Here is a 22,483-nt window from a genome sequence, read left to right as displayed (position 1 = left end):
TAAGACCTAATTTGTTTAGGATTAGACAGGCCCAAGCATATGTTATGTGAAAGCCTATATGGCCCGATCTGGTAATGGATTCGATCCACTATTTTGAATACTATTGGGCCTTGAATGATAGTCTCTATTGAAAGTTACAGTTTTGGCCCATGGAAAACAAGGCCGCCTTTATTTGTTCTTTGAGTGCGGCCCATTTTCTTCGGTATTGTATTGTATGGTTTTTACCTAACCATGTTTTTACGAGACTCTATTATTTGCTTCTTTGTAAGAAATTCTGAATTAGATAAATTCAAACAAGCATCCAAACGTTGGCCGATTGCATATGAACTTTATTTAGTAAATTCATTCCAGTTTTTATATGAGTTAGTATTGGATTGATTATGTCAGGATATTATATGTTTAGGTTAAGGCATACTCTTCAATCTTACGTGTTTGTGGGGTAACTCATGAGTACGTGGCATAGCCACGCCCTTGACCTTCGGGTCGGGGACGTGACAGTAGTTTCTCATGAGAAATTGATTGATTGATTTTCTGTGAAATGTTTGTTGTTACTGTTGTTATTTCAATTTGGGATTTGAATTACAGAGCTTCATCATAAGCATGACACTTTCTTTCATATAATCTGCAATTTTCTTGTTTAATCAAACATCATAACCATGACACTCCAACCAACTACTAAACCCTAGGGATGTTGGGATTTTGGTTTCATTCTTGCTTGCCAAAGAAGGCTCAACATTTTCTTACCTATTCAATAGTAATAAAAAAAAGAGAACGCAAAAATAAAGCAAATCATTTCATTATATGATCATCTCCATTGATGCTTGAAAGATGAAGATGATTTATGCTTCAAAGGGTCACGCTTGGGAACTCGCAAGATCCACGGCCTGCTCAAAAAAATAACCAAATTAGTCTTCTATGGGTTGACAGGTTCAATATGGATAAATCGAGCCCCGTAAGGCTTTGTTATTCATGAGCCATCGTCAATGATACTTATGTCAATAAACACGTTGTTGATGTGAGAGTGCATAAGCTTTGTTTATAGGCCATTCAGGCTGGATTATACCAGACCGACGTGGGATTATAATATTGAAAATCAACAAGTGTAGAACAGGCACCAAATTTGAAATAACAATACTTACTAGGATTTCTTGTAGTTTGCTGAGCAAGTCCATTGAAGTAGCAATTGGCACCTACACTCCTAAACTTAGCCCAATACGAACTAAACGCATAGCTCCCATGCCAAGTCGGCGAAATTGGCCGATAACACTCCTTTCCTGGCATCAAAGCATCGCAAGTCCCATTGCCCTGATTGCACACCTTACTTATTGCTTGTTCAAGCTCTGAAGAATTAGCTCCTCTACCCACAACACACCAAAGCTTTCCCTTATAAGGTCTATTATTCCGTGCCGCCGGCAAAGGACCATACTCTGTCACCCCTGTCCCACTCATATCAATTTCATATACAGGCCTTCCATCAGAGCTCACCAAGCCCCAGTTCCTCTCCGTTCCCGGACCACTCTTTCGATTCTCGTCGAACAGTGAGAAGATGAAAACCGGTATCACTGCATTTGGGCGCGCTGGGGTACCAACTGGAGGGTCAGCAGTGAATTTCTGGATCAAATTGCGGTTGTAGGTGGCTGCATTGTAAATGTTTGCACCCGGTTGATCGAAATCGCCAGCGTGAGGCCAGCCGGTTTCTGTTATCATTATGCGAATGGTATGGTGTCCAAGCTTGGCCATGGCGAAATGAAGTGAGTCGAGCATTTCGTCGAGCAGGTTAGCGTAGATTAATCCGCTGCTGAGATCGGTGTGACTGTGATTTCCTCTCATTAGTGCAAAGTCAAGATCAATGCTTGTGGGGTTATCTGACCATGGAAAATAAGGGTAGACATTGATGCTGAAGTACGACTTAGTCCCGTTCAAGAAATGCAGCAATGGCAGTATTACGGACTCGATTTCGAACCTGAAAGTAGCATTTGATGGTGGGAAGAATGTTGTTTCAAGTACGTCCATGGCTAGAGGGGTACTAATCTTTATGTTCTTGATATTAAGGATTTTCAGAGAGTTCTTGATTCTCTGCATTGCAGGAACTAAATGAGGCCAAATGTCTGGATTTCCACTAAGGACTTGATTGCCTACGAGAATGAATCTGATCTTGGTTTCAGGATAGTCTTGGAGGAGGTTGGTGTGAATCCATTCATTGGCAATGCTTTGATTGGAAGCAATGGTGATTATGTCATGATTAGGGACCATAATCGCGACGTGGAGATCAGTGCCTGACAAGAGTTTCAAGATTTCTGGATTGGCATCATACAGCTTCACCTGTCCTGCTTTCATTGAATGGATGAGCTCAATTGATTGGTATGATGATGGCAGATTGTCTCCAAGTCGGCCATAGTTTACTCCAATTCTGTTTGATGTCTGTGCATCTGCTGTCCACAAATTATGAAAGTCTGAATGAGTGATGCAGTCGTAAACTCACAATCCAACGTTTAACCTAAAACACCAACACTGGAATTCACCATACAAAGAGAAAACACTCTCAAAACACAAAACGCGAAATTACGAAAATATTGGTGGAAAACCACTAAAATGCCCATTTGAGGTCCTAGACGGTGGAATTTGACAACCACGTCGAATCGAGTCTCTCGCTCAAGTTTCGCGCAATTTTGAGTTAATGACTTTCGATCCTACTAGCCGGTTTGCTTATAATTAACTTGAAACACTATTTCTACATCAATTAGTTAATGGAAAGAAAGTATCTTTGGTTTTGCTTCAACTTACTTGAGAGGACAAGGAGAGACAGGAAAAGGAGAGCAACAACAACACCCATGTTAGTGTTCCCTTTGAGCCTTCTACTGATCCTGTGATAGAATGTATTTCTGGTAAATTGCGTTGAGTGGATAGGACATTAAAGGGGAAGAGAGACAGGGGATGATAAAAGGTGCGATTGATTAGAAAATATTGAGCATGCAAAGAAGAAGTTGTGTGGGTTCGATTAACGAATTCTATCAAGTTTTGTTTAATTTGAACACGCAAAGAGGAAGCAAAGGCTACATTTATAGTTTAGTTTAACAATTCATCTCCAACACCAGGGCTAGGAAGTATTGGCTGGGTTAGAATTGCACCAGCATTAAAGAATGCAACACCTTCAAAGTAGGTTTATAACACAGGTGATGTTTAGTTGACAATGAAATGATGGTGGAAATGAAGTGGGTGTGAAGGGGGAACAATCATATATATATCAACAGTTTTACGGATCGCAGTATTTTTTGTCCTAATTATCTCAAATGCTAAGATTGACGCACAAAATTTCATATGGTTTGTGTGAGGCCCACAATTTCACATGAATCATATGCGTTCATCTCAGTATTTGGGATAGCTGGATGGGAAAGGGAAAAAAAAAAACTGCGATGTTAAGCATTTTTTATCATATATTTGGACCTCTTGTCCAGGCCCAACATGGTTCATGCATCATGATTCTCATGAATATAGATCGGGCCTCCTGACCCAGATATGAGGTTCCAACCTGGGCTGGAGAAGAGAAGCCTTAATAGGGCCGACTGACAAAGATTTTGCAGTGCCAATTTCGTAATTCTAGATCTGGGCCCTGTGTAGAATTTGTTTGAAGTTAAGTTGTTGGGGGCGAGATATATATATATATATATAATGAGGAGAATGTGATGGCGATGATAGAATTCTCTGGCGTGAAGACGAAAATAGATATCCCACTAAACAAGCAAACTAAGATGGACTGGACCCACGTTAATGAAATACAAGATGATATTGCATGTGATTTCCCACTAAATAGTAGGCATCATCAAATTCAAGTGTGAAAGAGAAAGTTTCAAGTTTTAGATCTGCAAAGAGAAGCTGAGTATGGTGGTAGTAAAGGTGGTGTAGCTGGTGAAGGAGAGAGGGTGCAGAAAACAATAGGTTATTGACTGATATAGTGAACTTGACCGCAGTAACTCTTAACGCAAGCGGGGGTCATGAATTCAAGTCCCAGTCCCTAGGTGTTTCTAATTTTATCACAATTTACGAGTTGGATCCTTACTCAGCCCAGCGTGTACGAATGTCACCCTTGTGTTATCTTCCCACATTGGGTCTCAGCTCATGTCTCAATTGATCCATGGGGATTGCAGGGTCTTCCATGCGACCCAGGGTTTACCAATCAATCCTCCGATGGACAGTTAGGTGGATTTTATGTTAAAAAAAAATAGAGAGAGAAGCTATGGTGCAGGAGGTGGTGGTGGGAATGTACATAGGAGGTGGTGGAGGGTGGTTCGGAGGTGGAGGGGCACATGGAGGTGGATATATGGGGTTGGTGAATGTAAGATTAAGAAAAATATATCGATATAAATTTATGTTCTCTCCTTTAAGTAATGGGTTCCATGCATATATAAGGCATGCACGTGTACATTCATGGTGCAAGCAATCATCACCCGATCAGTCCACCGGAGAGTGATTCCTGTGTATTATAGCTAAGTTTGTCATGAAAGCTTGATTTCCGCAGGCTTCTACAATTATCGGTGTTGCATACCAAGTGTTTGACGAAAGGCTTCACAGATTTACATCAATTTAGCGTCCCGTTAATTAATGAGTTACATTTCTTTATTAGGTATTGATTAAGAATTGAGTATTATATATTCCACCTATTTAAAAGTGAACTCAACCATGCATACACATCATAACCACTTCTTCGAGGTATAATGCATTACTTCTTCTTGTACCATAATTTCATGACATGCATGCATAGCGTATATATATGCTTTTAATGGAAGAGGCCTGAATTTTTCCGGTGACATATAAAGTGTCAAAATAATAACGATTTAGGTGATAGTCTAGTTGGTGAATCTTTCTAGTACCAAATTATATGTATTCGAGAGGTCTTTAATTCAATTCACATTGGGAGTAATATCCTTGTGATCATGCGCTGAGCTTTGACTAAACTTACACTGTCAGCATATGTGAAATTTCTATGCGAGTAGTCCTGACATCCCGAGTTTAGACCCTTATTAAATGTTCAAAAGAGTAAACTTGTATGATGTCGTTATCATCGGTTAAAAAATGTAAAAATAATCAACAATTCATCAAGTACAAAATCTACTTCCACCCATTGGCTTTGTAATAGGAGGTGACATCAAGTAAACGCGTGGAAAAGAATTGTAATGCGTCGGCAGTCGGCCACTGTTGTTCTGCTTCTTTTTTTTTGTCTTGAGGGAGGGTTAGGTTTTGGGTCCAAAAATACAAAGTAGAAGACAAACTTTGTTGCTAAAATTGGATAAAATGGAAGACAGCATATCACCACAATGTATATATATATGATCAGTATCTCTAGTAGTGTTATTGCATGTGTATATTGGGCCTCACTGTGGGCCTTGACTCTCTCTCTAACATGTGCTCTCAACCACTCCCCTAAATTGAAAGTGCTGCTTTGGTTCCCACATTTAGTCCTATAAATACCACCTTAAGAACCCTACAACATCCAAGCCAAGCTCGTGTGAGTTATTTTACATACTGTGATGGGTACTTACAAAGGTGGTGGTGCAGTTTTGTTTGTGTTGTTGGGTTTAGCGATATGTTCAGCCGCTAGAACTAGAACCCTACTCACTTATGAAGAGATAGCCGGCCACGTTCCGGCAGTTGGGTATGGTGGTGGAGGGTCGGGTGGGGGAGGTGGAGGAGGGTATGGAGGTGTAGGAGAACATGGTGGTGGGTATGGAGGTGGTCATGGTGGTGGAGAAGGTGGGGGTGGTGGGTATGGAGGTGCTGGTGGTGGACATGGTGGAGGTGGAGGCAGTGGTGGTGGAGGTGGAGGTGGTGCTGCAGGAGGATATGGGGGCGGTGGTGGAGAAGGTGGTGGAGCTGGGTATGGTGCTGGAGGAGAACATGGTGGTGGGTATGCTGGTGGTGGAGGTGGTGGAAGTGGCGGTGGACATGGTGGTGGTTATTCTGGTGAGCATGGGGCTGGTTATGGTGGTGGTGGTGGTGAAGGTGGTGGAGCAGGATATGGAGGTGGTGGAGAACATGGGGCGGGATATGGGGGTGGAGGTGGTAGTGGTGGTGGTGGTGGTGGTGGTACTGGGGGTGCTGCTGGTGGATATGGAGGTGGCAAAGGTGGTGGATCTGGCGGTGGGTATGGTGCTGGTGGAGAACATGGTGGTGGGTATGGAGGAGGTGGAGGAAGTGGTGGTGGAGGAGGGGGAGGATATGGTGCTGGTGGAGCACACGGAGGTGGATATGGAGGAGGTGAAGGTGGCGGGGGAGGATATGGAGCTGGAGGCGCACATGGGGGTGGCTATGGAAGTGGTGGAGGCGGCGGTGAGGGAGGTGGCCATGGTGGCTATGCTCCTTGAGAATGCCCCCTCTTTTTTATCCAAGAAAAATGCATCTACTTAATTAAATTGCCCTTAGTGGGTAAAAAGTATATCATAACTATTAAAAATAAGTGTTAGTTTCATATATTTACGAGCATAATGGATGAAATCATTACTTGTAATCAATGTATGCTTTCAAATAATAATAATATGAGTATTCTCCTACAAATTATTGTCTCAATATAACCTTGTATTAGTTTGAACTCGGATTAATGCATGCTGGTATTAATGTAGATCCGAAGATCTGCAATCAATGAAATATCAATCGAGACATTCGACAACCCTGTAAGATCATACTAAAGGTAGACCTTGAAGCTTGGATATTGGTGTGGTGCCGATTAAGGAAACTCTGACGATCAAGTCAGTTGGTGGTAGGTAGAATTTGTGGTGAGAGAAGAAAGATTTTTAGAGGGAGGGTGAGACTCGAGAGCAAGATACTTCCAAGTAATTGAGAGAGTTTAATGAGGCTAGGGCTTCACATATTTATAGGAGTATGGTCACATGACAGACACGTGTCGACTGAGCCAGTAGGCTTTGGGTTTTGATTAGACCCAAAGGCCTTTTATGGAGCTTCCCGGCAGAGTGGCTTTGAGCCTTTATAGAATAGATAGCCTCTTCCATGAGCTTGTTGGACTTGGCTCTCATGGGCTTAATTGTAGACTGTCTGGGTTGTGGGCCTGATGGGCTCTAGTTCAATAATCTCATTGGTTTTGTTGAGTTTCACTAAGATTATCGTGAGTCTAATTGTCAGTAGAGCTTGGGCTTTGGCCCTTTTAGACTCGACTAAGACTCTCATGGATCATTGTCGATTGAGGCTTTTATGGACCTCGTAGTGTATATTTGTACATATACAATTTTGGTAAACTTTAGTCACACCCCTATATTTACTAAAGACACCCCGTCAACTGATTTTTACAATGGATGATCAACCTAAATTGGGGTGTCTTTAATAAACATAGGGGTGTGACTAAAATTACCCTACGGTTTTTCGCCCATTCAATTACGTAATTGATAAACTGCTTTGTTTTGCATGCCTAATTTGGCTAACACGTAAAGTTCGTGAAGAAAATTACAAAAAAGAAAAAACTACAGCAACTATTGGACCTGGGCTGACACTTGCTCCAACACCGGTTAGAGGCTTGTCAGATCACATGCACTGTAGGATAACTTAACATTCAACATTTTGATTGTGATACAGTGAATGTCATATTTTTAGGGTTTCAAGCATCATATTTTTAGGTTTCAAGCATTATACGTACCAAACACACTCAATCAACAGCCACTACCCACAATCCTAGATGTGTGCCTCAGCTATGTCAACGCTCCTGCATCTCCGGACTGATTCTCAGTACTCTGCTCACTTGAAACAAAGTCAAAAAGAAAAATAAGAGAAAAAGAGAGTAGAGGTTCATCACCGATGCAATCTAACCAGCGATAATTTCGCGCACAAGGCAGTCCAGGACATACAAGTTCATAAAAGTAAAGAAATACCCAAGAAATTCAACGATAGTTCCACGCATAAGAGTCGATGCATGAATAAGGGTTCATAATTACAAGTAACAACAGCTACAATATCGTTCGTGAATTTTATAGCCATGTCAACCCCATTAAAACAGGGTTCATATTCTATTTGATACCTGTTTAGGAGTACAATTACTTATAGAAATCTAAAACACTACCAATCTCGTGTACCTATGCTTCGAAAACCAGAAAGTTGTAAAAGCCTGGGGAAGAAATACAAGGTTTTATTTGAACCCCAGGGAAAAAAATTATAATCAACTCATTTCACATTGATTAGACAATAAATTGTACTGGTAATGAAATGAAACTCCTCGGTCTGAACATAAAAACACATGATTTATCACATGATTCTGTCCTGAAAATCAGTCATTAAATTCGATGCCAATGAGCTAAGCTTCTTCCCTGTCTCTCCGGCAATGTTCTTCAGGGAAGAGAGATCCTGTTGCGCCTGAAGAAAAATGAAGAAAAAAGAGGGATTAAAAAATCAACAGTCAAGCAACAATCAACAACCAACTCACTCATCATGTTAGTTAAAAGGAGGAGCACCCCGCATGATGTCCAAACATAAATCCATTTACATTATGGTAACTTCTAATTTTAGTTTGAATGATAAGAAGGTAGTGCACTAATTTAAGACAAATTTCATCTATAAACAAAAGAGAATACTGAGCAAAAATACCAAGTCAAAAAGGACCAAGTTAATTGTCTATAGCCTCCTCAAATGACACCGTCAATCACATTACAAAGATATACTAATACTACTCCACATATTATGAAAGGACTTAGAAGGTCACTGAGAGACAGTCATACCTGGAATGAGAGACGGTTAATAAGGTCACTCGCAGCATAATCAAGAGACATTTCAGAGTTTTGACCAAAAAGATCAGCACTAGAAATCGCTGAGGAACTCTGCAAATTACATGGACATTCAACAATCATAAGGAACATGTAGTAACCAATGAGCAATCCATAATTAATGATATACAAAAATCAAGATGGTACAAAGCATATTAGGTTTTCGTCTTTTGGGTTTACTTGCTCCGGGATGATATAGGAGACAAACTGCGTGAACTTGCAAAAGCTAGAATATTGATCTTCCTTTCCCATAAAAATTTGAATCATTACTACCTCAACATAAACAAGAAACATTAGTACAGGAAGAAGTGTCAGTAAAGTTGGCATTTCCTTGATGTTACTCAATTTAACTTTCCTACTAGCATCAACAACTGGTGTAATTAGGTCAAATTGTTTCTCCCCACCAAAGTCCAACTATCCATTTTAACTTGTTAACTACCTAGTAAACTTCTCGCTCATCAGTTGGTACCATCTAAAGAAACTCTCAGAGCCATGTCAAGAAATACAACGCATTGATTCCCCACCAACTTTAAGTTTAATATATCTACTAGAAGCAGCCTCTCCACATATTAATATGATCTTGTTAGAACCTCTAACAGGAAGGTAATTAATAAAAACCAGACTTGAAATAAGATATTAAGGAGTATATCATTATAAAGGCTTAACATGGAATATAAACAAAACTACATCAATAGCTTTAGGAAGCAAACTACCAAGAAAACATTCTTGGACGAAAACACTTTTCTTAAGGCTGCATCATTTCTATTAGTATATTGTTAACTGAGATAAATTAGGGTAAACCAGAAATTGGAAACATTTTATATTAAACAAGACAGGGAACTTTAAAAGGCAAAAAAAAACCAGGAATTTTTTTAAAAAAAATGGAACTTCAGTCAGTTATAATTTGAGCACGTACTGAGAACTTCTGCAAAGACATTTGTGCATCGGCGTCAGCACCTTTGTTCTGATCCCCAAAAAATTGGGCGGATGAAATAGATTTTGCATTTGAGAACTTCTTTCGTGCCTCATCAGTTTCCTGAAAAAGATAACAATAGGATGTAAGAAGCACAAAAATAAGAAAAACGCACAAAAAACCATAGCACCAACCATATCGGGCAATGATGAACAGCTAATTAATCCTGTTTTGTTCAGTGTTGGCGCAAGTGAACAGCTAATTGCATTTGCATACAAAAGTTAACCTTAAACATAATTTTGTTCAGTCATCTAGAAGCACGAAACAATAGTGATATGGCATACTTGCACTTTCAGGGAATTTGAGCTTGCTTTCTTCTGGAAGCCACTTTCCATTCCAAAGTCGGCAAAGAAGCTTGAAGACTTTGGTGGAGATACATGGCTAATTGCTTGTGGGCCAGAATTACTCAACTCAGCAGGTTGGATGGTATCGACATACTCAAAGCGAGATGTAAAAGAAGAGCTAACAGTTGAAGTGTTAATTGAAGAAGCAACAGGAATCACTGGTTCTTCAGGCTTTTGATCATAAAGATCTTCACTTGGCTACAAATAACAAGGTGAATTTAAGGGAATTAAAGAAGCAATGAATAATCCAGAAATATAGACAAAATCAGAATATCTTAAATAATCTTTATTCCATAATTGACTTGTTCACAAAGGAGAGGGAAAGAAAACCTTTTTGGTAAGCTTTCGAGCACCCAATCCACTGGACTTCCCAGTTTTCTTTGCAATAAGTGGTTTCTTGATAGTACTGACAGTTGTCGTATGATAAACTTTAGGCGAAGGTGCAATTTCAGATGTTTCTTGCCTCCCTAAGGAACTCTCTTTAGGAATCTCATTAATCTTTACATCAGGAAATCCATTAGTTGCTTGAGCAGACTGAGAAGCAATGGGTGATGACGGTAAACTTGCCTCATCCACCATGCTTTTAGCTACTTCTTTCGAAAGTATCTGCCTATATAAATCAGCAGCTCTTGATGTATACTTGGCCTCAATTTTTCCTCCATCATTCCATCCGTGCTGTTTAAAGAAAACTTGTGCACGGTTGTTTCCCCCATAGCTCATCATTTTCATTTGCTCAGGAGTCCAAGAGTCCAAATTTGTTGACCTACGTAGAACATATATAGAAAGCATATCCTCTGTGATTACAACTCGTTGTCATCAAAGTAAAAGCTAAAAGGCAAAACAACGAATAGAATATGAAGATGCGTCAAGGAAAAAGCTGGTGGCTACAAGTACTATCCCTAAAAAGAGTCAGATCAAGGTCAAACTTCAAAGCCAACAGTAAAGAGAAACTTATACAATGCATTTATACATAGCTAAGAAATTCAGATTTCATATTTGTTTCTTGAACTTGTGGATTTACAATAAAATCTAAACAGGAAGTTAAGCTTTATTCTAGTATCTTGTTGAGTAACATTTAAATTTGAAAAAGAAAAATTCCCTAGATGACTTGCACATTATTTTCATAAATCCAAGATTCAACATCAATAAAAAATTAATATCTGTCACATTACGTAATTCCAGTAGCAAATCATAATTCTCCAAACTTCTATACCTGACTTTACTGGGCCAGGAACCCTTAAAATTACAACGTCAATTGCATGCAAACCAAGAGTTTCTAAGCTATAACAAAATATAAAAGGCAATGAAGCTCCCTTGCCAGGAATGATTGATAATCATTGAATCATATCATCCTTTATTGTGACCGGAAAATGAAGCTGTTAGATAGGGCTATCAAAGTTATCAAAACTGCCCGGGACTGTGAAGTACTAATGGGAGCGGTGAAGGTATCAACCTAACCCTGCAATGGAGCTTTCAAAACCAAATTTCATGACAAGTTGTGTAAGTTCTCTAATCGACTAGAGAAAATACCAATTTGGACAGCCATCACACCCTAGCATCGGAAACAGAAGAACCACATCGATTTATGCCTCCATTGCATGAACATGCCAAACTCAAATCAGATGACTAAACACAAAAAGAAGGAGCAAAATCAAATTACCTCACAAAGCTGATGTGCACGCCGAGACTTCGATGCGCGGCGGAGCAATCGATGCACAGGAAGATCCCGTACGTAACAGACGCCCATGTCGGATTCTTCGCATTACAATCGAAACACATCTGAACAAAAACACCATCATTACCGAGATCCAATAACAGAGTTTCCAGATCTGGTTCAGATCTACCCGGAGAACACAAACAATCGTCACAACAAAACGAACACGTAAAAGAAACAACAATATACAGACCTTGTTTTCCGATTTGGCTTTAAGCTTTCTGAAGACGGCGTTCTTATCGGTAAAATTGTCGGACGCCATGTTTGAGAGAAAGAACGTAGAGAGAGAATGGACGGGAGGTCCAAAGAGTCAGCGAGAAGTAGAGAGAGAAATACTAAAAATTGTAATTGTTTTTGTTTTTGTTTTTGAGAAGTATAAAACTGTGCGTTTCATTATATAGGAAAAGGAATTCTCCCGAATGCCCTTTGTCGCTTCAAGTTCGGTACTTCGGTTGCTATGTAGCTGTCCCTTACTGGATTTCGATGGCGATAATGCCCCCCCCCCCCCCCCCTCCCCGCTATAGCCTGGCTCCGACTGTGACCAGCGGTGGTTGCGGGTGGCGATTATTAGTTTATTAGTCCGAGGCTGTGTTCGGGAAACCTCTCTCTGACGCAAGTAAATAAGCTATCATTTGAGTGTAATAAGCTATCAAATTGGAGTGCTCTTGGGACCATTTCTCTCGGGTAGCAACCAAAATACAAGAGTTGAGAATCGTTTACCTAGAATGGTCCCTCTTATATGAGCTATATGAGTAGATTTCATGTCTCTCTAATCTTAATTTAGGTGATTTATAGGAAGACGGATACGATATTATCCTGATTTCTTTTTGACATGAAGTTGGTATCCTTTAAATTCTTGATTTCTTTATGGTGTTTGGTCATCATGGTTTATCGAGCATGTATGCTTTGTATTTATAACGAGAATGGACCTCTTGGTCTCACCGTGATACTCTCGCCTCGAATATTGTGCCTTTATATCGGGCTCTTTGGATATCTTTTACGCAGTTCTATCTTGTTCGATACCCAATAATGCTATCCTCACTTGGTGGGGACTTAGATTCAAGCTTGGGCCCAGCATGATTACCGGTCTTATGTATTTTGGGCTTATGTTCATTGAAGCTTCCCAATCCTGGGCCTAGCAGCCCAGAGTTGACAATACAGAAGACAGAGTGAAAGGCCTAAACCCATAAGTCATTACAAGGAATAGCCCACATTGAGTGTTAAGGTGCAAAGAGACAAAAATGACAAATTAAATGGGACCCCCTTAATTTTTTAAAAATTTTTTTGTATGGACCCCGTTATTTCTTGGAATTTAAGGCTTTGAACAAGAAATTTTATTGTTGATGTGTGTTAACGGTGATTTTGAGACACTCCACCACAAACAAATCAATCATATTTGGCAGGTTTTCTTCGTACAAGAATCAAAACAAGTTGTCCACATGGGCCTTTGAGTATCAACTCTTTGAGCCCAATTGTGGATGCCCCATATGGGCCTACAACTCAAACGAGTTGGTGACTAAAACACAACACATTCCCGAACATATATATCATATATGTGCGTACATGATGCTAGCTCCCGTTATAGCTTTTCAGGTCCACGTGAGTGCATGTCTTCTTCTGTCACTAGAAGGCCGAGCAAGACGAGTTAGTTGGCACGTTTAAATTGCGGGAGAGAGTCCCGAACTCTAACGACTCAAATCATGAGTGGCGCACTACGCAGTTCACTGTCAAGTCTTGTTGTTTTTTGGGGACAGGGGAGGTGTATGAAACATATAATCTTTCTTAGTGGAATCATAATACATTTGCATAATACGTCATGTCCCATAATTTTGGATTTGTGGAATCCGCAATTCGTTTCTAATAAGAAGATCTATAATTTGAATCTAATAATTCGAAAGGTATGTCACGTTATACCACATTTTTATTTTTTCATTTTTAAAACTTATATAATTTTTTCTCTATCATTAGATGTGAATCGTAAACTTCCGAGAATTATGGGTCCCAAATTCCATATTTGCCATGTTTTACTTTTGATTGTCCACATAAATGCCAAAACATAATAAGTTGTTGGTCTTTAATTGTCGGGAAAACATCTTTTTCATAGACCATTCTTTGCCACTTATCTTCTTACAGTTTTATAACGTAAAAGTTTGAACCGTTTTTGTGACATTTTGTGTGAGGAATTGGAGGTAAGTTCCCCTTCTAGCTAAGGTAAAACATTACTTGCTGGAAATGGAGGAATCATTCCTTTTTTTGGTCTCATAGCTTACAATATTCGTAGACCTTAATAATATAATTTCTATTTTTGATGCTCTTATGTAACATTGTCTTTTGAAAATTTGAAAATGTTCCTCCTTAAGGTCTTATTTGGTGGGGCGGTCTCGTGTTCCGTCAGTGGCACCGTAAACACCAAATGAGTTAAATAAATCAACGGTATCGTAGAACATAAGCTTGAGCGATCTAACAATATTTTTTTGTGTTTTTTTTTTCATCTTTTGTTTTATATTAGGAAATTATAATTAATTTAAAATTAAAATTTATTTTGTAGAAAGAAAATATTTTTTACAGTTTATAAGTTATTATCATCCAAAAATTTTATCAAACAACTCACAACTTAGAAAACAACGGATTAAAATTGCCACTACAGTTGCCAATAATCATAGAGAATAGAAGCTTCCAGGAAGTCGATAATAATATTGCCACGTGCCTTAAATGGTAAAGGCGGCTGCTGATCAGTGAAGGAGGGACGAGTAGCCAGAAAAAGACAAAGGCGGCTCAACAATCCCTCCTCAACACGTTTTCTAACTTAGTTTTTATTTTAAATAATTATTATTATTTAAAATCAAAGGTGCATGTCATTCACGTGCAAGCTGCCGTCCACTGTAAATAAAATGACAAAAGACCCGACCCCGCATGATTTTGCTGCTTCCACTCTCTTTCTCCCCGTGAATATAACCAACGCGTGTAACTGCCAATTTGTGTGCATGTGATTATTATTATTATTATATAATAAAGGGGCGTTGGAGGTAGCCGGTAGGTGATGAGATTCAAGAAAAGAAAAAACTATTATTAATATTTGTTTAGTTTTGATATTTTTATTGGTATTTACTTTTAATTAGTTTAGTTTAGAAGTTGAGTTTCGGTTAATGTATAAAGTGGTTTTTCTATATAGTTTTGGTATTCTAGTTTGAGTAGGTTTTGGGTTGTTCACCTTGGCTATATAAGTCGTTAGAGTTATATTTATTTGGAGGAATTAAAGAAATTAAACAAAAATCAAGATTTGTTATCAAAATCGAGAGATTTCTCTCAACCCAATCTTATTCTTAATTCAATTAAGATCAAGGTTTTCATCATTGATGCTTTCATTGAGAGTGTACCTGCGTGTAGGCCCGTGGACTGATACTTTCGTAGGCGGACCTATCCTAGAGCTCATCCTTTGTCGAGTTGGGTTAGCAAATAGTGGGTCAAATTCATTGTGGACAGGTTGGAAAAGAGAAAAAGACCTAAAAAAAAGAAAGAAAAAGTCCGTTCAAGCAACTGGGAAAGTCCTGATCCATTGGATTGACAAGGCTATGTGATCATGGCTCATAAGTTTGAGGAGATAAGTGGGTCGACGGTCGAAATGGTCTAACCCTAATCATGCACGAGTACGTGCATACTCTAATATTGTCAACCTGAGTTTTTAATAGATAGTTAGGCTAAAACTTGTGATGCTAGACTTAGACACCATTTCGTGTGGCGAGTATTTATCAATAGGCCCCACCTCTCTATCAGTCAAAGATGAAATGTTGATTACCGATTGTGTGTTATTTGTATGCATGTATGAACCCGTCTTGGTGAAGGAATTGGTGGTCAAAGATCTTTGTACCTAGTCTTGGTGAGTCAGGTGAAGATAACAAGACTGTCTATTCCAAAGAAGACGAAGATTTCTAATACCAGTTAACAATTAATACCTCTACAAGCAATTTGGTTTGGATTTTCTTACATTATCCAACGACTACGTCATCATGAAGTATTGAACGAGTTATATTTGATAGGATTACAAACACACTGAAAACTTAATTAATATGTGAAATCATTCAATGGATGGTTGAGTTGGATGTAAATTCTTTGCGTTGTCAAATACTAAAATTCAAATTCGACCCACAAAAGCACACAATATCTTATGATTTAGTGCTTAGAGAGAGTAGGATAATTTCTGTACCAGGGGACTAAATTATATGGGAAAGGAGGAGTCCGCAACTAAATTTAAGTATGATCAAACAAATTAATGAAATCGTTAACAAAAGTATTGTTGTGCTAAATCGATCCATAGACAAAGAACACAATAGATTGACTAAACGACGTCAAATATCTAAATAAAAAAGAGATATAGAATCAAGTAATTGACTATATTATCCACTTTAATTTGGGGTTCTAATTCTCGCGGATATATCTGATTATCCTCTAGATATTTGTTAGGGGTGAGTTTTGTTTATATAAACCAATTAGTAAACTTGTGTCTAACCATAATTGAGCCCACAAGTGTAAGATAATGTCTCACATCGGAAAGTTGAAAATAACATGTTTAATTTATAAGATAAGATCTAACACTTCTCAAACGTACAAGATTCTTTTCAGGGCAAGACTACAAATTGTTTGGTCTCAATTTTGTTACGTTATTCAACGGTTATGTCATCATATGAAGAATTGCATGACTAATTAATATGTGAAATCATTGCATGGATGGTTGAGTTGGATGTAAATTATTTCCGTTGTAAAATACTAAAATTCAAATTCGACTCACACATATCTTACCACAATATTTAGCAATGATGAAACCGCAACTAAAATTGAAGTATGAATCAAACAAATTGAAGAAATCGTTAAGAAAGTATACAAAGAGTTTTACTGCTTGAAAAGCAAGGACAGAAAATATAGCCCAATTGTATCCAACTTGTTTAGTTCTATCAATGTTTTCTCATAAATTCACCCCCTCATACAATCAATTATATTGTCCGCTTTCAATTTTACCGATTCTCAAGGATATCTAGGGTCGGCATGACTTTATTTTTCCCTGAACCGTCTCACTTAATGATATTTGAGCCCAAGGGAAAAGGCCTAATTGATTGTTAAGAGGTCGGCTTGCTCTTACAAACCCAATGGGATCCTCACGTCTTTTCGATGTCAAATTTTAACATTCCCACACACTTGTAAGCTGGGTTATGCCAGACCCAACAAAGTGGAATAGATGTTATATCCAACTGAACCGAATTACTCCGATAACATGAAATAATCCATGGATTTATATACACAATGCATGTGGATTATATAATTAAAAATTATCTTTATATCATGCAAAAGTTACCTAGTATTCTTATTATTTTTAATTTTTTAGAACTAGACATGCTTTGGTGCTTAATGATGTGGATGTATATATATATTATTCAGTTTTTTTCTCTGCATTATTGGATAAATAAATAAAAAAAATTGGGAGGCTCAATCAAAATTAAACATGGATGCCCCACAATAGTGGAGATGTTTTTGTCACATTCTAAGGTGGTTCATGCACGTGCCACCACAACTACAAAGTTAAAAAACTAAAAAAATCAAGCAAAACGTGCTAAATATGTAATTTTTGTCAAACAAGTAGGAGGAAAGTATAAATATTATTATATAATGCTAACAAGCGCGGACGACGTAATCAAGGGCCAGGATTTGACGTCTCGTGAAGCCAACGCGAGCTTTTAAAATGTTTTTTTTTTTTTTTTCAGGTTATCTTTCCTTGGTATTTTTAGTGTCTTTGCCGTAATCGATGTCAAGAAAAAATTTAAAAAAAAGACAAAAAGATAACGTTGTACGAAGATACAGGCTGTCGAATAATTGAAAAGTGGCCCCCAGGGATTTTTTTTAAGGATTTAGCCCACAAACGTCAATCACCTCTAATCCCACACAACCAGGGTTGCCGGGCTCTGTCGTAAAAAAATTACAGCAGATCGTGTAAAAAAATTACAGCAGGCCCTGCTGTAATAACAATTTGAGACGAAATTTTTTTTTATTTTATTTTGAAAAAATTATAGATGTGTAGTTTATAGTCTAACGAATCCAACGATATATTTTTTGTTCAGAACAAAAATCATATGCTATATGTAAAATGCTTAACAATTTTAGACCGTCGCATATAAACTCAAAACATTTGGTGTTTGGATCACTATGAATTTGATTTTTGTTTCTAACAAAAAATATATCGTTGGATTCGTTAGATCATAAACTACACATTTATAATTTTTTCAAAATAAAATAAAAATTTGTTGGGATCCAAATTACCTACAACGGGATTTGTTGTAGTTTTTACTACAACAGACCCCTGCCACCCCACAACCAGACGGGTGTTTGGGGTCGATTTTTAGGCATAAATTTAATCGAACAAATGGTTAATTTTTCAATTCGATTCACTTTTTAATGGAGAAATGTGTAAATTTTTTAAGAAAAAATCTACCACAACAACAACTATGTTCACCACATCCTCCGTGAGAACTAAGTACGATAGGGATAGACATCGAGCGAACTACCCCTAATTCTAGCTCTTTGAGGCTTTGGTTGTACTTGTGGCCAATGGTGGATCGAGTGTTATTTCACAGAGGGCTCAGTCTCCTAGTGAAATTATGTACATCTCCCAATGTTCAAATATACCATACATACTACAATGTTTGTCTCAATGGTCGGAATTTCTGGTTCCGCCACTGCTTGTGACGTTTATTCTCTCTCAATATGCAACACAAATTTGTGTTGTATGGTAATTAATATTGAGTTTTTCTAACTGAAAATGATACTATAAAAAATTTTCCTTTGGATATTTGTTACGGGCCTAAACTCGAATTGTCAAGCCTGAGCGAACATAAATTTCAACATGATAACAGAGTAAATTTGGCAAAAACTCAACGTGTAGCCACAAGGGATTGGATGTGGAAAGTTGGACCTGAGATTTATCAGATATTTGAGAAGAGTGAGGCGATCCAAGTATCCGAGATTTACGAGGGCTAAACTGATAAATTGCATGAATTAAGTTGCAGTTCCTTTACTATAATGATTATTATTTCAGAATAAACTACGAAAACCCGTTAAAATTTGAAAGAGTTTATAATTTTTGTATCCGATTTAGCAACAATAATATGTTACCAATTAGGCCTAACTTATAAGATGCAATATAACTAAAATTAGTAAATCGCATACATCACTACATTATTAATGAGCTTACAAACTAGTCTTTTATAACTTTTTGTTACCAAATTCGTTGAAGCTTATAAGTTACCAAACTAGTCTCTAGTAATTTTTTTTTGACTATCCACCTAGAGATTTCCACTTGAGTAATGCTATTTTACCCAAAATATTAGGGGTGATTTTTGATAGAAATTTAACCGATTGATTGGTCGGTTAGCAACAACTATTTCAGTTATTCGATCTGTTAACCATTCAATTTTCACTATATATTTTTTAAAAAATAATTGATTGTATGTTTCGATTTTTCGAATAATTTCTTACAACCCTATAAAATATGTCCCCCATTTTACTCTAAAATTTACATGATATATGAAATAACCATTGATTATAAACACATGTAAAATCCATTTAACATCCAATACTTCACACATTGATTAGGGGTCGGGGTCATATTTTAGGATCTCAAGCATTATTCTCAGCTCAGCTCAGTAAATATAAAGTAATCCAAATCTAAGAACAGAGCCAAGCCAGATTCTGGCACGTCAGCATAGGCAGCTTAATCCTCTTCAATGCGCCGGCTTCGCAGTCGTAGCCGAAGTAATCGGCGAGCTTTCTTAGAAACCACCCTCACCATCCACTCTTTTTTGTCCACTCTATCCCCTCACTTTAAAATTCACTTGAAATAAAACCCAAATCCAAATGCACCCCAAATTACACCTCCTCCTTATCCCCGGGCACCACCACCTCATCGTCATCTTCTTCGCCCCCCTCTCTCTCTCTCACCTACGTCTGTCTCTCTCTCTCTAAGACCCATTTTTGCTCCGGTTGAGTTTACATCAACTGCTTCCACAATTATTGCAAAGACTTCAACTTTAATCGGGAGAGTCAGTAACCGGTGCATGAAATGACGGACTACCGGCTACCAGTATCTTCTTCGGCGATGAATCTGTGGATGGACGATAACACCTCTGTAATGGAGGCCTTTATGAGCAGCAACGATCTTATTGAGCTGTGGCCTCCTCAATCGTCTGCCTCGGCTTCCACCACTCCAACCGCCACCACTTCTGCTCATCCGGAGGCATCGAAATCATCGTCTCTGACTCACTCTCAGCCTTCTGTCAGTTTCAATCAGGAAACCCTCCAGCAGCGTCTCCAAGCTCTGATTGAGGGGGCTTCGGAGAGCTGGACCTACGCAATCTTTTGGCAATCTTCGTGCGATTACTCTGGATCGTCGGTTCTAGGGTGGGGCGATGGGTACTACAAAGGGGAGGAAGATAAGGCCAAATCGAAGCTCAGGAACGCCGCCTCTTCCGCTGCCGAGCAGGAGCACCGTAGGAAGGTCCTCCGTGAGCTCAATTCGTTGATTTCTGGTGTCGCTGATGATGCCGTCGATGAAGAGGTGACTGATACTGAGTGGTTCTTCTTAGTATCGATGACTCAGTCGTTCCTTAACGGAGGTGGGTTACCGGGTCAGGCCTTCTTTAATTCCACCCCGGTATGGGTGGTTGGTGCTGACCGGTTCTCCAGTTCTCCATGCGAACGGGCGCGGCAGGGTCAGGTTTTCGGGTTGCAGACCATGGTGTGTATTCCGTCGTCGAATGGAGTGGTGGAGTTGGGTTCCACTGAATTGATTTTCCAGAGTTCAGATCTGATGAACAAAGTCAGGGTTTTGTTCAATTTCAGTAATGGTGGTGCCGACGGGGGTTCGTGGACCATGGGTGCGAACCCAGATCAGGGCGAGAACGACCCGTCTTCGCTCTGGCTGAGCGATCCGTCGCAGAACGGAATAGACAATAGTTCAATCCCAACATCTGGTGTCACTGCGAACGCGACCAATAGCAGCAGCCACACCAACAACACTGGTAATCCCCAGATATCGAAAGGGTTTCAAATTGAGAATCCCAGTTCGAGTAGTTTGAATGAGAAACCCAGTGGGAATGGAGTTCATATCCCTAATCACCTTCGTCAGCAGCAGGAACAGCATCAGAACTACTTTGGCAGAGAATTGAATTTCTCTGAGTTTGGTGGATATGATGCCATTAATGGAAGGAAAGGGAGTTTGTTAAAGCCGGGATCTGGGGAAATATTGAATTTTGGGGAAAGTAAGAGGACTGCTACCAGTGGAAATGGGAATTTGTTCACTGGGAATTCCCAATTTCTAACGGAGGAGATGAATAAAAAGAGGAAATCATCCACTTCAAGAGGTAGCTATGATGAAGGGATGCTTTCATTCACTTCAGGTGTGGTTTTACCTTCTTCTGGTATGGTGAAATCAAGTGGTGGAGGTGCGGATTCTGAACACTCGGATCTTGAAGCTTCTGCGATCAAGGATGTTGATAGCAGCCGAGTTGTTGATCCGGAGAAGAAGCCACGAAAACGGGGAAGGAAGCCCGCAAATGGGAGAGAAGAGCCATTGAATCATGTTGAAGCAGAGAGGCAGAGGAGGGAGAAGCTTAACCAGAGGTTCTATGCCCTACGTGCTGTTGTTCCTAATGTGTCTAAGATGGACAAGGCATCACTTCTAGGTGATGCAATTTCATATATCAACGACCTTCGATCAAAGCTTGAAACCGCAGAGTCGGATAGGGAGGACTTGCAGAAGGAGCTTGAAGGAATGAAGAACGAATTAGCTATCAAAGATTCACGTCCTGCATCGGCATCTCTGGATGATTCTAGAATGCTGGATAAGAATGTTAATCTGATAGATTTGGATGTCGATGTGAAGATAATCGGATGGGACGCGATGATTAGAATCCAATGTAGCAAAAGGAACCATCCAGCGGCAAGGCTAATGGCAGCTCTGAAGGAATTAGACCTTGATGTGCATCACGCAAGCGTGTCGGTGGTGAATGATTTGATGATCCAGCAGGCCACAGTGAAGATGGGAAGTAGGTTTTACACGCAGGAGAAGCTCAGGGTAGCCATACAATCCAGGATTGGTGATTCTCGATAGGACATTGAACATATTCAAGTCTAATAATTTGCAATCTGGATTGGGGACATTTTAAGACTCCCGGTCTGTATAATATTGTTCTTGCTGTTCTTGGTTAGTAGTCATTTCTGAGCTTGAGTTCATTAGATTGAGGAGCTGAACTAAGGGAAAATCGCGAGTCTGGTAGTTGAAGATTTTTGCATTGGTCATCCTTCTGTTATGTAAATAATAATTGTCACTAAGGTGATCGAAGTTTCATGTCTAGGAGCACGTAATCCTGCTTCACTGTTTCTTGGGATTAACTTCTGTTATATCATTGGCTTATTGTTCTTCAGACCTCCTATGGTTACTTTTTCCTGGGGAAGAAGATTCATGAGACAGATATGAATTGAAAACAGAAACTTCTGTTGGGTGCTTATTGTTCTTTGCCTGGTGTTTGAATCCATTGAAACTGCATCAGAATGCTTGATAGGGAAATCTTTAACTACTGTGATCTTTGTATCTGTTGAATATAAATGAACATTTAAACGTCATGTGATGAATCTAGAAATACCCAGATAAAGC

General features: G+C 39.1%; 4 protein-coding genes across 4 annotated transcripts; 2 read left to right on the top strand and 2 right to left on the bottom strand.

Annotated features, from left to right (window-relative positions):
• Positions 1–1,047: 1,047 nt before the first annotated feature.
• Positions 1,048–2,420, bottom strand: LOC119987486 (probable glucan endo-1,3-beta-glucosidase A6). Its single transcript, XM_038832409.1, has one exon. The coding sequence runs from the start codon at positions 2,335–2,337 to the stop codon at positions 1,048–1,050; it is 1,290 nt and encodes a 429-aa protein (XP_038688337.1). The 5' UTR covers positions 2,338–2,420.
• A 2,934-nt stretch (positions 2,421–5,354) lies between these two features.
• On the top strand, positions 5,355–6,549 carry LOC119987289 (glycine-rich cell wall structural protein 1.8-like). Its single transcript, XM_038832159.1, has one exon. It carries the CDS (start codon positions 5,526–5,528, stop codon positions 6,357–6,359), a length of 834 nt encoding a protein of 277 aa, XP_038688087.1. The 5' UTR covers positions 5,355–5,525; the 3' UTR covers positions 6,360–6,549.
• Positions 6,550–7,913: 1,364 nt separating this feature from the next.
• Positions 7,914–12,145, bottom strand: LOC119987447 (probable ADP-ribosylation factor GTPase-activating protein AGD8). Its single transcript, XM_038832368.1, has 7 exons — positions 11,981–12,145; positions 11,734–11,852; positions 10,404–10,836; positions 10,014–10,271; positions 9,673–9,792; positions 8,712–8,810; positions 7,914–8,349 (listed from the first exon to the last, which is right to left on the bottom strand). The coding sequence occupies exons 1-7, from the start codon at positions 12,047–12,049 to the stop codon at positions 8,242–8,244; spliced, it is 1,206 nt and encodes a 401-aa protein (XP_038688296.1). The 5' UTR covers positions 12,050–12,145; the 3' UTR covers positions 7,914–8,241.
• Positions 12,146–19,675: 7,530 nt separating this feature from the next.
• LOC119987557 (transcription factor MYC2-like) lies at positions 19,676–22,337 on the top strand. The gene has a single exon (XM_038832493.1). It carries the CDS (start codon positions 19,892–19,894, stop codon positions 21,938–21,940), a length of 2,049 nt encoding a protein of 682 aa, XP_038688421.1. The 5' UTR covers positions 19,676–19,891; the 3' UTR covers positions 21,941–22,337.
• Positions 22,338–22,483: the final 146 nt, after the last annotated feature.

This window comes from Tripterygium wilfordii, chromosome 20, assembly GCF_013401445.1.
Source record: "Tripterygium wilfordii isolate XIE 37 chromosome 20, ASM1340144v1, whole genome shotgun sequence".
NCBI classification, from domain to species: domain Eukaryota; kingdom Viridiplantae; phylum Streptophyta; class Magnoliopsida; order Celastrales; family Celastraceae; genus Tripterygium; species Tripterygium wilfordii.
Note: the sequence above shows the minus strand (reverse complement) of the source record. Positions and strands in the feature narration are given on the sequence as shown.